General features: G+C 41.7%; 1 protein-coding gene and 1 long non-coding RNA gene across 2 annotated transcripts in view; one reads left to right on the forward strand and one right to left on the reverse strand.

The window, feature by feature from the left end:
- Positions 1 to 17938, reverse strand: part of LOC141372473 (uncharacterized) — a 68186-nt gene that overhangs the window by 3150 nt on the left and 47098 nt on the right. The gene's annotated exons all lie outside the window — the stretch shown is intronic.
- EREG (epiregulin) overlaps positions 1694 to 17938 on the forward strand; it is a 20256-nt gene continuing 4011 nt past the window's right edge. Inside the window, exons 1-4 of the mRNA XM_073892648.1 lie at positions 1694 to 2054; positions 14692 to 14778; positions 16788 to 16911; positions 17525 to 17674. Of these exons, the coding sequence (XP_073748749.1) occupies positions 1694 to 2054; positions 14692 to 14778; positions 16788 to 16911; positions 17525 to 17674 (722 nt within the window). The remainder of the gene's footprint in view (positions 2055 to 14691; positions 14779 to 16787; positions 16912 to 17524; positions 17675 to 17938) is intronic.

A 17938-nucleotide genomic window follows, 5' to 3' on the forward strand; every position in this document is an offset into this window, starting at 1 on the left:
GAGACCCTTGAGCTCCCTCTTTTCCCAATGCGATCTGCAAAAAGGCATTATGTAGCCAGCGGTGGGTCCCTTTTCCAAATTCGAATTTACCAAACTTGTGATCCCTATCAATGCTCCAGAAAGCTAACCCATGACTACGATCATCTTTCCTGGCTCCACTAGTTCTTTTACAAAAAAGCAGCTAAGTAAGAAGTTGCTTACTGCCTGTTTTCCAGGTAGATTCAGAAGCTAGACTTAGGAACTCAAAATCCTATCTCTAACCTACCGTTCATTAATTCACTTAACTCATGAATACTGACCAAGTACCATCATCCTATGCATCAGTGTTGATGTACGGTAATAAGTATTTTTAATGCATGTGAGCTTTATGCTAGGCACTATGGTAAGCACTTTCATTATCTTCCTATGAGTTAAATACTATTATTATCCATATTTTACATATGAGGAAACTGAGAGAGATGAAATAAGTCATCCAAGGATTCACATGCAGACAAGTCTAGATGTAAAACCCATGATCTTTGCCACTGAGAGGACGAAGTAGTTGTTTCCAATGTGAGAGTTCTGGACATTACCAGGCACCCCTTGGGGTGAGGAAGAAAAAGGCCAAGATTAAAAAAAACAAACGAACAAGCAAACCAAAAAAGGGAAAGAATTAATAAGAAGAAAACCATTAAAACATAGACAGGTAAGGAGCTATCATCACCCAGCAGATTCTACTTTCTATTCAAATATGTTTTCATTACTGTTAAATTGACTCACTTCTTATGCCCTACAGGAAATACAAGAAAAGGTAAGACAATTTATGTATTCATACAGATCTGAACATAAGGCTTACAAACAAGAAAAACAAAACAAAACAATAGAAAGGGGTTTCATCACATGTGAAGTACCAGATCTAGAATTCTATAAGCCTAGGGGGCAGAGCAAGCTGTAAGAGGTCAGAGTGAAAAGAGATCCCTGTGGGCTCAAGAAATCCAGGCCCTTCGGGAGAAACAGCAAACTGAGAAGGATTTCACTAGCGCCAGGAAAAAGCAGCCATTGCCCCATCCGCAAAGGCAGGAGAGCAGGAGTAAGCAAAGGCATAGAGTTTTCCGGCCTGGCTGAGGCCAGTGAGACCGTTTGTCTGGTGAACTAGTAGTGGGAGCCGAGGTTGAAAAGACTGGTTTGGTCCACATCTTGACAGGCCTTGTTTGAAAGGCAATGGAACGTCATGGGAAGATTCTGTACCGGGGAGAGAGAGGAATACGGCAACATTCGGCGAAGCAAAAGCTGCAGGCTGATGGATGGCAAACAGGACAGAGAAAAGCTAATTTAGGGCTTCTCCTCATGACTACACTTTGAAGCCATAAATGCCTGCCCCTAGCTGGAAGCCGAGCTGCTGGGAAGGAAGGCGTGGATGGGAAAGACAAACTTCAAGTCCCTCACGCGCACGGCTCTCCAAAAGCGCCTACTGGATTGCCAACCCTGGCTGGTAGACGGACGGATTCAAGTTAGGCCTGTCACCCAGAGCAACTAAAGCCACCCACTCCAGGGCAGGTGACCCCACAGAGCAAACCGATCCGTCTGGTCCACGCTCGCCACCTCCTTCCGCAGAGTCGGAGAAGCAGATGGAAAAGTTTGGGGAGTAGTCCCCGGCTAATCAGAAGGGCACTTTTTCATTCCTCAAGCACTCTCAGGTGTTCAGAAAGGGAGGATGACATCCGGACAGTCTCTGGCCACTCCTCCCACGCGGCCTCTTACGAAACTCTGGGCTCTTTGTACCTCACCCCGCTACTATGTCCCGGGGCCGAGGCCCCTCCCCGGAGCTATAAAGGTCGAAGCGCCCGGCCGTGGAGCTCACTCGCCGGACACACCGGGTGTCAGAGGGACGCGGCCGTCGCGTGGCCCCTCCAGGCTCTCTCCGCCGCGCCGCAGCCCCGCGCGTTTCCGCCCCCGCCGGTGCGCCCGCCGCCCGCCGCCCGGCCCCGGAGCCCGCGCCGCGCCGCCGCCCGCCGCGGGAAGGAGGATGGAGCCGCGCCGCGCCGGCCGCGTCCCCGCACTGCTGCTGTGCCTGGGTAAGAGCTCGCGCGCCTCGCCCCGCCGCCCCGGGCCCGCACCCGCCCGCCGGCCTCGGTCGCGACAGCCCGGAGCTTGCCCCCAGGCTGAGGGGGCCCCCGTTTCAAACGACGACTCTGGTTCGGCGCGTGCGGGTGGCCCTCTAGCCGGGGATGGAGTGCGGTGGGATGGGGAAGGCGGGAAAGCGGGGTTACGAATGTCTTTCATTGAAAAATGAACTATTGTTATGCAGCAGGAATTAATGCAGGCTCCGTAATAGGCAAAATAAAAAGTTGAAAAGCCTTTGTTTCTTTCTTTTGAAGCTGCCAGTTCTAGAAATCCCGAGACCGGGGAAGCACTGTTAACATTTCAAGTTTTGTTCTTTCTTGTTGCCGGGAGAGGGAAGGGGGCGGGAGTAGAGACCAGAGCCACCTCAGTTTTCTCCAGCAAGTCTGGTTAAGTTTCTGGGGGCGAGGGCGCACGCGGGTGGCAGCTTTGCGGGAGCTCCAGGAGCCACAGAATTAAAAGCCTACCTGGAGCTGGAGGGGCCGGGGCGCCGCCTGGCGCTGCTCCCAGCCCCCGGACCCCCAACACCTTGAGGCTTCCGATTTCCTCCCGAAAGCCCGCACCCAGGGAGGCTGGGCCGGCACTTTTCTCTTGCTGCTTATTGCTCCCCATCGCCAGTAATTGATGAGTGCATTTTAATGCCTGCCTTTTTATTTGAGATGATTTAGATATTGCGGACAGGAAAAGAAATCCTTCGTGAGCCTTCTGGTTTGAAAAAGATATCGTTTCTGTCTAATTCCTCATATGTCTATAGGAAAATTTTAATAAGGAAATAAAAGTTGCCAGCCTCACATTCCTTCTGGGGTTGCAGTGGGGCAAATTCCCCTAACAAATTAACTCTACCTATGCAGGATGTGACAGTTAAATTATTATTTCGACACGCCTTATCTCAGGGCTGGAGACCTAATGACATGCATACCCTGCATAGTTGGAACTTACTTATACATGTTTAGGAACAGAAGTAGAAACTGGATCTGTGGTTTCTGCCAAAACTGTGCTAAGAATGACTTGCTAGAAGATTCGCAGTAAATAATGTGGCTTTGCTATCTTTGTTTTGAAGGCTCCGTGGAAAGAATACAATTGGAAAGGTGACAGTCTTCCTAGAGTTAGAAATTAACCTAGAGGTCAGAATGGCTCAGTGCTTTTTTTTTTTTTTCTTTCTACCTGTAGGGTTGCGTCTGAACAATGCCAGTGTGGTTCTGGGCCACTCATTGAATATTCTAATTTGAGACAGCAAGAGCCTATGAATAACCTGGTTACTACCCACCTAGAGAGTGTGTTGTGTGTGTTTTTGTTGTCATGAAAGAGTTTAACTCCTTTATTGCATTACTTAATTATAGTTCACCTATTTCATCAGCCGCCAAGCCCATTTCCAAATGAGCTAGGTCAGTTTCTGTTTTCCCAGTTTGTTTAGATATTTCTCTGCCACTAGGAAAGTTCCTGTTTGAAGTTCTCTATCAGATCTCTATACTCTGATCAGGTCTGCAAGTCCAGTAGCTTTATTCCAGAGCACATGTAAAAAAGACAAGGCCACCTGGCATTTCTGAAATTGCCTCCCCACGCCAAACAAAAGATTACCTGGAAATACTTTTCCCAAATGTCTGTTCTTCAAAAGAAGATGTTTATTTCAGATTTCAGCAAATATTTTGTTATGGCTTTTTTGTGTGTGTGGAATTTATGTCTATTTATGACTGGAAAAAATGTAGATGCCTTCAGTTTCATCCTCGGTCTCAAATACATTGCAGATTTAAATTGCTACACATTCATATGATCACTTGGTTACTTTTAAATTTCGTAAATATTTGATATTGACGTTCTTGCTTTCTATAATGGGAAAGTATGACCCAAGTTGCCCTAGAAAAGCAGGCCTAAACTGAGAAAGTTCACACCTGGATTTGCTGGCACTTTTAGTTTACTGAATTCTAAGTAAAAGGATTGAGATTCCCCAAACTAGAGAACACATTTATAAGTAATCTACAATTTTAGAACTGAAATACCATTTCTAATCTTGTGATTGGTCCAGAGCAAAGACGAGAAATTTTCATCTTGAGTTCTGCAATTAATGTTTAGAAAGGCTCTCTATCTAAAAGCCAACATTTTCATTGATACCCAAATGGGCTTTTGATCATGTTCCTGAATACCATCTCCAAGACAGTTTAGTCCTACTTCATTGTACAATGACAGAGAACTGAGCAGAACAAACATTCTTTCCTGAGAATATGAGAAGCACAGGTCTCAATGAGACATTGGCTCAGCTCAGATCTTTTCTGTTGGCCCTGAGAGTTTATGAATTGCCTGAGTGTTGACACCACCTAACCTGCCTTCCTCCATCATCTTACCATGTGAACAATTTGGGTAATTGAGGTGTGTGGTTCAGCACTGGGGCTCAAATCCAGGAGGTGGGAAAGAAATGAACAGTTACCAAATGCCTACTGTGAGCTAACCATGTTGTGTGTTAAGTGCTTTATATGTATCATCTCATTTATTCCTTAAAAATCACTGTATGAGGGGTGCCTGGGTGGCTTAGTCGTTTCTGCCTTCGGCTCAGGTCATGATCCTGGGGTCCTGGGATCGAGCCCCGCATCAGGCTCCCTGCTTAGCGGGGAGCCTGCTTCTCCCTCTCCTTCTGCCTGCCGCCCCCTCCCCCGCTTGTGCTCTCTCTCTCTCTCTCTCTCTCTCTCTCTCTCACTCTCTCTCTGTCAAATAAATAAATAAAATCTTTAAAAAAATTATCACTGTATGAGGTAGGTATGATTAGCCCTGTGACAAATGAAGAGACTAACCCTAAGTGAAGTCAGATACTTAGAGATGATAGTAAATGGCACGGTTGTTCTGGAATAATGTGTGAGGAGCCAAAGGGTCTTAGGATTATCAGAAACATAATAAAAATTACAGGTTCTAATGCAGAAGTTTCAGGGTAGTCTGGGGGCTGCCCCAAGGCTTTGAACCTGTTATGGGGACAAGCATATGTACAAGAATGGTATCTTTATGGTATCACTCAAAATCAGGCACAGAAAGGACGTGACTGTTTTCTTAAGCTGTGCTAAAACATGTTGAATTTTTACTTAACCCATATTCGGCATTTTTAATCCACACCGTTCCCAGGATAGGACTTTTATTCCCAAGTAGTCATTACATCATTTGACTGAGGCCTTATTTCTGCATTTGCCTAGATGTATATTAAGTAAATCAATCAAGGAGAAGGGTATCTATGTCTTTTTTATTCCTTGTAGCTTTTTATAGTATTGTGAATTTAATGTAGTATTAATAAGGGACTAAGTTGGAATCTACAGCACATTTTTTTAAAAGATTTTATTTATTATTTTTTTAAAGATTTTATTTATTCATTTGAGACACAGAGATACAGAGAGAGAGAGAGAGAGAGAGAGAGCATGAGCAGGGGAGAGGCGGAGGGAGAGGGAGAAGCAGGCCCCCCACTGAGCCAGGAGCTGGGACGCGGGGCTCGATCCCAGGACCCTGGGACCATGACCTGAGCCAAAGGCAGACGCTTAACCATCTGAGCCACCCAGGTGCCCCAAGATGTATTTATTTTAGAGAGAGAGAGAGAGAGAGAGAGAGAGCACAGCAGACAGGGGCAGAGGAGAGGGAGAGAGGGTCCTAAACAGACTTCCCACTAAGCCTGGAACCCACATGGGCTGGATCCCACGACCCTGAGATCACCCCCTGAGCTGAAACCACGAGTCAGACGCCCAACCCACTGCACTATCCATGCACCCCTATAGCATATTTCTGTTAAGAGTGAGAAAATAAACATGCTTCCTTGGTTAAAAAAGAAAAAAGGACAATATTCACCTAGTTGCTTTGGAAAAATTGAATTTGAATGCCTTCTGTCCGTTTTGCCCAAGAATCTTAGATTTCCTGGTTAATGATGGTTAAGAGATGCAAATGGCATGTAAGAAATCCTCTTCAAAGAGACTGTAGGTTAAGCTGTGGTTCCCACAACTGTCAGGCTTCACTCTGAATATAGGCCTATGCAAATGGTCTAAGTAATAGGGCTGTGACTGCTGCCTGGAACATTCCTTTGGAAGACAATGGGAAGACTCCCCAAAGCCCTAACAGGAGAGATCCTTAGGGAGGAGCACCCTGACAGCCATCCTTGGTATGGCAACTCTGGAACCTTTGAAAAATGAAGTAATGTCACTGATTCAGTGTCCTCTGGCAATGCAGTTTATGTAAAGCTGGGTGTTTAGTTACAGGGCAAATAGAGATTTGGTGACATTCTAGGTTAAAGCCATGATTTCGTTAACATGGATACTATTTATAATAGTACTTTCTTTTAAAGATTTATTCATTCATTTCAGAGAGAGAGACAGAGAGCAGGGGAATAGGGTGGTGTGGGGGGTTGGGGCAGAGGGTGAAGGAGAGCGAGAATCCCAAGCAGACTTTGCACTCAGAGCTGGTCCCAGGGTTTGTTCCCACGAGACCACCACCGCAGCCGAAACCAAGAGCCAGATGCTTAACCAACTGAGCCACCCAGGCACCCCTGTAATAGTATTTATGATACACAAGACGATTTGATAATTGTCCTGAAAAAAATGATATCCCTTAATTTCTTAGGTCAAAAATCCTGAATTTTAAATTTGAGGCATGAAAGTGAGCTAAATACAAACCCTCCTGAAAATAGCCTTAGGAAAAGGGAGGGGGGGAGCCCCCCACTCATATTTATATATAAACACACACATGTTTATATATGTCAGACTTTATAGTTTTGAGTCAAGAGACAGAGTGTAAAGAACACAGATTCCATACCTCTGTTTCTTTATTTTATACTTTTAAGAAGATTTATTCCTCTTTGAGTCTCAGTTTTCTCATCTATAAAATGAAGATCATAGCTAGGTTGTCAGGTTTTTGTATATAGATATGATAAACATGATGCTATTATAAAATAATAAAAAAGCACTTTTAAAATTAGAGCTATTATCATCATCATCAAGTACTGTCTTAGCCTCATTGGATCTTTATAATAACGCCCTTTTAGCTAGGAAATGTATTGTCATTCCCATATTTCAAATGAGGAAACATACTTCCAAGGAAGTGAGTAACCCAGCGTGTAAGTTTCCGTGTCCGAATACACCGGGCCCCCTACTGTGCGAGCTGACACTTCACTTTCAGTGCAAGCTCTACTCATCCTTTAAGACCGAAGAGAAGTATGAAGCCTTCTCAGTTACCGGCCTCCTCCTTTCTCCCACCACTCCAAAGTAAACTTGCAGCCTGTCTTGGTCTCCTTTGCAACGCTCGCATCCCTGGTCCTGCCCTCTTCGCATCCCACTGTGTGTGTCAGCCCTGCGTCTCCTGAATCCTGCCATGTTCCTCTTTGACCATCCGTATTGACTAAAACACTCTGCGTGATTGTTGGATGGATGATTCGAATGGCCCTCTCTTCAGAGTCTTCACCACCACGGGTAGACTTGAAAGCTGTTTTTTGAAAATGTGCTTGAGAAGCAAACTCTTTCAAGACGAAGCAATAGTTGTTGAAAATTCAATTCTGTTTAATAATAAAGTTTAACATTTTTTCTTCCTTGTTTTTCTTATTTCTATCACTTGATATAGTTTGTATTCGCTGATGGTATGCCTAATAAAATTTAAGTATATCTGCACTGTGCATATGTGTGTGTGTGTGTGTGTGTGTGTGTGTGAGAGAGAGAGAGAGAGAGAGAGAGAGCGCACAAGCAGTGATATGACTGGATGATGGATAGTCAGTAAGAGAAAGAGAAGTATTGTTTTAGAAATGAAAGGAACCTTAGAGTAATCTAATCTAAATTCCATTCCCCCCCCACCCCCACCCCAGTCTACCCCACTCCTTAGGTCTGTTTTCAGAGATAAGAAAACTCAGCTGCAGGGAGGTGAAAGTATTACCTGAACTAGAAGTGGACTCCGTACCTCGGGTCTAGTGCAGGTTTTTCCAGCCTTAGCTCTGTTTACGTTACAGACTAGATAATTTTTTCTTGTGGGCTCTCCTATGCATTGCAGTGTGTTTAGTAGCAACTCCGGTCTCTACCTGCTAGATGTAAGTAGCACGTACCCAGTCGTGACAGACAAAAATGTCTCCAGACATTGCCAAGTGTCCCTGGTTGACAATATTACTCCAGGTTGAGAACCACTAGCTTCGTGTATTTTCCATTGCCATAACACATCTCCACTCAAAATTCACAGTTTGAATGAGTGCTCAAGTTGCCAAGGCAAACAAAATTAGTATTAATGGTAAGCTGGATGCAAATACAAAATCAATGCTAGTGTTTAAAAAAAAAATCAAGTTAGCAATTTTTATTGCTGATTTTAGTGCCAGTTGCCCTGAATAAAGATGAGTCTTTACACATCTTACGGTCATTGTGTTGCTAACCACTCCACGCCTCCTTTTAAAACTCAGTGCTCTCTTGGATCCCACAACACTGAACCTCCTTTTTCCTTCAGTTTCCGTGGCCATTTCTATTCATTCCTCGTCACTTCTTCCTCCAAGCTCTAGTATTTTCCATTCCATACTATTTCCCTTGGAACATGTGAATGGCCCCTATGCCTTTAATGGTCGTATTTCCACATATGACTTTCAAATGGACTCCGTAAGTGCGTTTTTATTTCTCATTCAAGAACTGTATTCCCAAATGCCTCCTAAATATAAACAGATCAAATAGGAACTACAAACTCAAATTCCTTTGCTCATTCCTGTCCACTAGCTGCAAATGCCACCCAAAACCACTGGGTTGCCCATGTCTTTTACTCTCCTCATGGCACCATCGTCCTTGGTATTTGCAGGAACTTGGCATCACCTATGAATTCTCTCCTTTCCTCTCCACCCACAAGTCTGTAGCCTATTGACTCTACTGAGGACAGGAACTCTGTCTTTTGCATTAATTTGCCTTTCAGATTTTGTTCAATCTCTTACATATAGAAAAATCTCAATACGTATTGAACAAATACAGTTTGAGACATGTGGTTACTAGAAGTAAGTCTAGGCTATGCTACTCCCCTTCGTTCCCATTTATGGAGTATAACTAAGCCCTTTCCATCCTCCTATCATACTACAGAGGCGGATGTGTTTCTCACTGAAGTCTCCCATGTTAACCAAAAAATATGTTTTCACAAAATAAAATTTCTTAGTGCTTCCAAAGTGCTAGTTGCCTTACACAGATTTCTATGAATGAAAAATAATTAACTTTGAGGCTTTTAAAATTACCTTCTATGCACCCATGTTTTTCATGCTCACTTATCTAAAGCTATTTTTTTGTGAATTCATTTGCGGCAGTAGGCTTCTATAAAGAATGAATGATACGATCGGCAATATAGTTTTAAAAATACCATTAAGTATTCAAAGCTTCAGTCCACAATATGGCCATAATTAAAAGAAGGCAAATGGCAAACATTCCAGACTGTTGCTGTTTAGGAGATTTTTCTTTCAAAACGGTAATGTGATAGTAATTTAAATTTCCGAATTGGGTCAGTAGGGATGGGTGTGAGAAGCAAGATGGAAGGGAGTGAATGTAGAAGGGGTTGTAAAAAGACTCCCCCATGGAACAGCTTGAAGAAAAAAAATATTTCTGGTAGCACATTTGAAATAATACTCTAGAGAAGAATCTTTAGCTTTTAGGGAATGAGAGTCCTATATTTAGAGCTCTTCATCCAAAAATTCCAAACACCCAGATTAATATAAATTGTACACTTTCCATAAGAGTTGATATGCATTCTCTTATGAGAACGCTTCCATTATGAGTATGATATGCATCTTTAAATCCATTTTGGGGTAAAATAAACTATATCCTCACATTTTAACTTACCGATTTCTTGATTGAATGGCTTTCAGTACGGTCTTGTAGGCTGACTAAAATATATGAGCACATTGAAGTATGATTTAGGAATTACTACTAGAACTGAAGAGTATTATTTAATGCCTATGAATTAAAAAGCATGGCCTATTAAATCGTTTCTTGCCATTTGACAAGGAAGATCCTATGGCTACCTTTTAAAACTCAAAATTAAAAGAAATACTTATTTCTTAACCTACCAACTTCTGGTTTCATCCAGTTTTATTTGAAATAGTTCTAGTTTGTTTTCGCATTCATTATTTAATGAAGCTTAGTTAGAAGGTTAACACTGAAAAACCGTAGAAAGAGGATGGTGGCTGGAAAAAGGCAAGGTTTATATTCTCTCTCTCACTCTGTCTCTCTCTAGTTCTCTGGAAAGTTAGGCTGTCACTAAGAAACACTGACAGTAGTTCTTTTCAGGATCTGATGATGTGCCAAGGTGAAGCCAGACCTTTTCTAATAGTGGATTTTAATTTTAAATGAGAAGGCATTTGGAAATGTTGAAGGCATATTCACCCACAAGTCCTAACAAGCCAAGCTTACTCTGTCACAGACAAATCCTCAAATTATAGACTGCCATGGAAGAAGGTAGGAAACTAACAGTCCATGAGCAGGGGAGGCATGTGACCACACCAAAAGCGTGAACAAAGTGGATTTTGCTACCTGTTTGGGCTGGGCAAATATTATGATTCATTATGAGTTTATAGTTCTAGTCTAAATATTCTAAAAGTTTAAGATGGGAAAATAAGGTGCATTCTTTTCATTCTGTAACCTATCTCATTTTACCTGGGCTCATTTTGATTTTTTGATTTGCTTCATTGTTATTCACGAGAGCCATTTTATCCCTGAGAATTGCCAATTGACTTTGCAGAATTGGCCTGGTCAGCCAATCACCGAATCCCAGCCTCCTTCTAGATGAGCCCCTCGGTGTAGTTGTGAGGAAGCAAGGTCAGAGGAAACCATGTGAAATAAGGACATTTCCTACTGCTGGCATTCCTCTTGATGGTTGGGCAAGCACTTCTGAGTGCCTCGGGGCCCATGGCATTTAGTGATACCCCCATTCGGATGAGGATCCTCGACCTCTCCCACGCACAGTGCCCCAATATTGTGTAAGGACGTAGGCTTGGCCCTGACTCACAGAGTAGAGGTGATTTGTATCCTGTGAGTCACCTGCGCCACTTCCTGCTGGCACATTTGAGATTTCATTGAAACACAATCTCTGAAAGGTGAAGGCAGAGAGATGAAGAGGTGTGCTTCAAATTCCTAAAACTCGTTTGGAGATTTGACAGAAATAATGGCCTCTAAAGGAATTTTGAGTTTTATAGCATTATTGAAACAGAGTCCCAAAAGCCAATTTTGAGTTTACAGATCATCTACCCCATACCATCTTGCACACAATTCCTCTATACTTTATTCATTTATTTTTGAAAGATTTTATTTATTTATTTGTCAGAGAGAGAGAGAGCGTGGGCAAACAAGCAGGGGGAGCGGCAGGCGGAGGGAGAAGCAGGCTTCCCGCAGAGCAGGGAGCCCGATGCGGGGCTCGATCTCAGGACCCTGGGATCATGACTTGAGCCGAAGGCAGATGCTTAACTGACTGAGGCACCCAGGCCTTGGGGTACTTTAGTTACCAACGTAAAGTTTGCCACCAGGTCGGTTTTCTGACACATTGACGCTATCCCAAATCCTTAATTAATATCATAGTGAATTATTTTCTTAGCAGGGACCCATGGCCAAGGATCAAAAACTCAGAGATAGTATTTACAATTGAATCATAGACCATCATTGTTAAGTAACACTAAATCATGAAAAAAAAAAACCCTGTAAGATTAAGGAAATATATGTATAGGACTTTAGCATCCCTTCCTTCCCTGTATGATTTTAAAATAGTGAGTAGTGATTCTTAAGGGTGACAGGGTGGTGGATATCAGAATTCTCCATGGGTTGACTTTTTCAATATTTTGATCAGCTTCACCTACTGTTCTGCTTGAGTTTGCAAGGGTGTGGGGCAGACATGAAGTTGACGGAAGCAAGCTTTAAAATCACTCCTTTAAAGCACTAGAGCTGTGTGGAGGGACAGGAGATTTAGCAACAATTTTGCTATTTTATTGGCTGTGTACTGCAGCCTTTCATTTGAGAATATTTAAAATTATTTACAATTTCATCTGTAGGAGACCCGGATGTTGAATTCATGCGGTGAGTCTCATAGAAACCATCCCTGAGCCATGGACTATGTCCAAGGGAGCGTCACAGGTTAGGAGAGCCCAGTTTTTGTGGAGGCACACCCTGCACTGAACATTCTTTAATTCACAAAGACAAATATTTCACCTGTGGCCTGACCAGGTGGAACCAGTGGAAAAACTAACAACTACTAAAAACCTTAAGGAAAAAAAAAAAAAGACTAAGGAGCAACATCCGAAAACAATTAGCTGAATTCTGTAATAGTCTTAGGTTGCTGTTGTAAACAGATCCAAACAGGAAAGGCTAGTCTTTGATTTCCACAAAAGATAGAGAAACGAGCCTCAAATGTATGTTTGCACGGTGGCCCGGGCTGTGGGAAGAATTTCTTGGTGGGAGAATTGGGAACGTTTCTGCCAAAGCCTTTCTCAGTTGAGGAAGCTTGGAGGCATAGGAGTGTCAAGGATGTAAAAACACACATCTAGAGCAACGGTTTGTGTTGAGTGGACTGTGTACGCTAAAGGGTTTAATTCTTTGATAGAAAAAGTGCATGGCAGAATTAAATTGAAAAGGAGAACAAAATTGGCTTGTATGAGAAGCTAGCCCACTCCCCACAAAACGCTACGTAGACAAAGTTATCTTTTTCTATCTCTGTTTGAATGACAGTGAAATCCGAACTTTAGCCATTTTTTGTTGTCATTTAAGAAAGATGATTTATGTTTCCTTTAAGACCAATGGAAGCAGTATTTATATTGTAGGAGAAGTATGGGGTGGGAAGGAGATAGTTCTAAATTTTCCAAACAGTATTGTCAAATCATTGAAAGATTATGCGTCTTGCTGAACAGAGAGAGATTCCTAACTCTTATTTTTAAGGCCACTAACTATATACTCGGTCTTGGACATTTAATTTAACTGCACTGAGGTTGTTTGGAGCTAGTAACTACTTAATAGGATTGTTCCAAGGGTCGAGTTTGAAACATTAGGAAACATTATATGAAACATTATAAGCTATGATCCTGATGTGTAATTTCCTTTTTAGCACCTCAATGATATGCAATATACTTAACATATACACGTCTCCTCTGATTGAGAAAAAGTAAAATAAAATCCTTTCTTATGTGGATTAAATAAAATACCCAATTACAAAGAGACTTGTAATCTTGTTATAGACCAGTAGAGGGCACTACCCACATATGGTGCTAAAACTAGAGGCCAGATCAAGAGTAGCATGGAATATTTGCGGGAGTCTCTAGTGCGCTAGGCATTTTGGAAAAATATCATTTCATTTAATTCACCCCCAAACTCCGTGAAGCAGAGGAAACTAAGATCCGGAGAAGCTAATCAATTTTTCCCAAATCACATAACTCAGGCTTTCTCCCGGGATTGCCTTTCCATCATACTTTGTTGTCTCCCTATGGGATTAAAGGCCCTGCTTCAATTATATTTGCCCTGATTTGTCTGCGTGGTGGTCACTATCTCCTAGTGTCATTGCCTGTTTCCAAGTTCTATAATGTGGCCCATTAACAACATTGCTCTGCACTCTTGGGAAAGTTACTTAAACTCTCTGTCTCAGTTTTCTCTCATGTCTAGCGGGGATAACAGTAGTATCTTCTTCAAAGAGTCACCGAGGGGATGGAATGAGATAATACAGATAAAGACGATAAGAACCACGCCTGCATATAGTCCACGTTCGAGAAGTGTTAACTGCTGCCAGTCATTGCAACTAATGGTCTCACCGCCCTTCGTATTGACTATGTAACAGTTACTCATATCGACTAGAAAGAAGGGTGAAGTGCAAACGCCCAACTCCTCAACAGAAGCAGCTAAATCCTCTTCAGGTGCAATTAAAAAGATTCTTCTTAGGCTTTCTATGCAATTCAGAAACTACTTGAGTCATTCTGGAGGCTGTTTTCCCAACATTTGTCTTTCAAGTGGTAAACACACAATAAAAAAACCTCAGACTTTTACTGGGCTGACGGAAACTGGCTTCTGGGGCTCCATGGTTCATGTAGGATGGACGTTCATTCCCATATTAGATAAGATATGTTCTGACTTTCCTTAGATTACATTTTACTAATCAAAATCTACTTTTGCGCATAATACAATGCAAAGAGTAATGTAGGCACTTAAATCAACAAGGAACATATCTAAGGTTGAGAGTCTTGTTTTGTTGTCACCGGCAATAGAACCTGAGTTTTATTGAAGCCTTCTTTTGTGATAGGTTCTACCTTGGAGCATTGCTCCGAACACATCGTGGGGCAAAATAATGAAAATCCTACAGTTTCGATTGCTAAGCTTCTTAGGAAATCAAACTTCACAGTCAGGTCTTTGACATGTAGAGCTGGTCAGACCTGTAACCAGGAATGTCATGCCAAGGTTTTCACCCTTGGACAGGGAGGTGGGGGCTCATTTATTTTCAGTTATGTGCCTGTTTTCACGAATTAGTTTCTCTTGTGGTTTTGATGGATCGAATTTGAATTCTTGAAATAATTAAAACAACCCTATAGTACTGTGGTTATGTGGAAATCTGATCAAGGTTTCTTTCCTTGAAGCACTGCTTATATATTTGTTTCCTCCCCACCCCCGCCATAAATAGGTCTCCATCTCCTCCAAGCAGTTCTGGGCACCACTGTGATTCCTTCCTGCATCCCGGGAGAATCCGAAGATAACTGCACAGCGTTAGGTAAGCCCAGCTTTGCCAACGTGACACCAGGGCATCACGTGTTCATAAGAGGAATGTACTCAGAGGACGGATATATGACAGTGTAGAGGAAAGGGGGCCGATAGCTGCTATGTTAGAATCATTTTTTTAACACCCTTACAAACTAGTGGTCTGGAAAAATTATATAAAAGGATCACTAGTGGGAGAGGGACAAGGCATCTAGTTATATAGAAAGATTGGATCTTAAAGTGATAGGAAACAATGAAAATCAGATTCTGACTTCATTTGGCTTTGCTGTAAAACCGTTGTTAGAGGTTGGATCCCAGGCAAAACAGGAAAATTTAAACTTTGTGCACAGTAGATAATCAATACATTTTGTTATTTTTTGTGAAAGGAATAAATGATGTCCTTTCTTCCTAGTTACAACCTTCATTCAGAAATAGTTATGGAGTACTTAATACATGTCAAATGCCGTGCGTAGGCATGGAATACAAAAGAGAGGTGATGCATAGTCTGTTTCCCTCAGGGACCCCTGAGGGCTCTGGATGTGGTTCAGGAGAGATCTGCTTTAGATTCAGTCTGAGTATTGAGTCAGGGCTTATCCTGAGGAACTAGCGTATTTCCAAAACGATGTCGCCTTCTCTCTTGTCCTCCTTTGTGTTATGACTCCACTATTTAGGGTTTTCTTTTTGAGTTTTATTTAAATTCCAGTTAGTTAACATACAATGTAATATTAATTTCAGGTGTACACTACAGTGATTCAGCACTTCATACATCACGCAGTGCTCATCACAAGTGCCCTCCTCAATCCCCAACATCTAGTTCACCCATCCTCCTGCCATCTCCCCTCTGGTAACCATCAATTTGTTCTCTATAGTTATGAGTCTGTCTTGGTTTGCCTCTCTCTCTCTCTCTCTCTGTTTTTTCCCTTTGCTCATTGGTTTTGTTTCTTAAATTCCACATATGAGTGAAATCATATGGTATTTGTCTTTCTTTGGCTTATTTCATTTAGCATAATACTCTCTAGCTCCATCCACATCATTACAAATGGCAAGATTTCATTCCATTATATACATACATATATATATATATGTATATACCACTTCTTTATCCATTCATCAGTTGGTGGATACTTGGTCTGTTTCCATAGTTTGGCTATTGTAGATCATGCTGCTATAAACATCGGGGTGTAGGTAACCCCTCAAATTAGTATTTTTGTTCTCTTGTCCTCCTTCATCATTGGGTTCTCTAGAAGTTTGATCTGCCTCCCACTTTTTGTTGTTGTTGTTGTTGTTTTGTTTGTTTGTTGGAGCAGAAATATTACAATCAAGATACTATTGTTCGATTATTTCATAAGCATCCTTCACATTTTAGTAACTAAATCATCCTAAAGTGAATTTTATTTATAGGTTGCAACACTATTTCTAATGAGGCTCCTATTTCATTGTTGTATTTGTCTAACCCAGGCATCTGTAAGTCAAGATTTGTCTAGTTTAGTTCTCATGGTTACAGATGTTGGGGAGGCTTTGATTGATTTCTTTGACGGTAGCCTCAAAAATTTGGGAATGCGCACCAGAACATGCTTCCTGGCTTAAAACCATTGTAGAATTTTGCTCTCTTGAATTAATTAATAGATTCAGTTTGCAATTCCTTTGGAATAATGAACTGCAGAATTATTTTGAGATTTGAAAAAAAGGCAAACTTGGGGTAAGTGAATAACTGTAGAGGATAATGATTTTTGTGTCTTAAACTTGCCTTTTCTATCCTTCAGGATTCTCATATGTGAATTAAAGCCCCAGGTCTTATTTTGTTTGTCTAGTCTGTTGGACATTTTCCTTAGGGGGTCAAATGTTTGTTTATTGGTATAGAGAATATGATAACTAGAGGGACTTCCTAGTTCTAAAAATTCTCCTCGACTGATTGGCACCTGACCTGCTTTGCTACAGTAGCTCAATGTTTATTATAGGAAAGGGTGATTAATGTGTTAAAGAAAGCAGCAGAATATATCCAACTTTCCGTTCCCTTCACAGTTCAGATAGAAGACAACCCACGTGTGGCTCAAGTGTCAATAACCAAGTGTAGCTCTGACATGAACGGCTACTGTTTGCATGGACAGTGCATCTACCTGGTGGACATGAGTCAAAATTACTGCAGGTAATATGCCAAAAACAAAAACCAGTGTTTTTTTTTTTTAACTTATATTCTCTATTTTTTTTTTTATTTTTTGAAGTTGACCTATATTTCCATGGGCTATTGTTTATACATACTATTAGCATGCAGTTATACATGCTATCAGGAACTTTATTAAGTGAGTTTTTTAGAGTTAGGGAACAAAGAGTAGCTCTCAAATCATACAGATACTTCAGGGGTGCAGAGTGGGGAGGGCGTCGATGCTTCCTTCTCATACTTGTCATGATGGTGGTTCCACTGGGCCTCTACATCAGCCCCTGTTTTATGAGTTAATTACACTGATTTTGACAAAAAGCACCTCAAACCTACAAAACTTAAAAACAGCATTGGAGATTGTCAGCCGCCCTGGCAGGTGAGCCAGCCTGTCCCTTTACCACCAGGGTTGAGCTGAGAGCTGAGAACTCTCTTTATCAATGTTGGCCCTGCTCTAACGTCAGTCTTTGAATTCCTCTTTACAACTTTTGGCAAACCTTGTTGATTTCTTACATTACAGTGTGAGATGAGTTCTTAAGCAACTGATTCATAACAATAATTTCTTTTTTGAAGTAACTGATCTTTTTCTCGTATTTTCCTTTAGGTGTGAAGTGGGGTACACTGGTGTCCGATGCGAGCACTTCTTTTTAACCGTCCAACAGCCCTTGAGCAAAGAATATGTGGCTTTGACTGTGATTCTCATTATCTTGTTTCTTGTCATAGTCGCTGGTTCCATATACTACTTCTGCAGATGGTAAGCCAGTGTTTTTTAACCCTGCTTCTACAAATTATTTTTATACAATACAGACTTATAAACTGGGTAGAACTATGGACCAAGTATTATTTCGAGGGATAAGGTGGATTCTGTAATGATGGTACTTACAAAGAAGTTTCAGTGGTGGGACATACGGATTTGACTCTACTATTAGCTCTGCTATTTCTTTTTCTTTCTTTCTTTCTTTCTTTCTTTCTTCTTTCTTTCTTTCTTTCTTTCTTTCTTTCTTTCTTTCTTTCTTTC

The sequence above is a fragment of the Callorhinus ursinus genome, unplaced genomic scaffold (assembly GCF_003265705.2).
Source record: "Callorhinus ursinus isolate GAN/ISIS: 27379988/994484 unplaced genomic scaffold, GSC_fseal_2.0 scaffold4, whole genome shotgun sequence".
Taxonomy (NCBI): domain Eukaryota; kingdom Metazoa; phylum Chordata; class Mammalia; order Carnivora; family Otariidae; genus Callorhinus; species Callorhinus ursinus.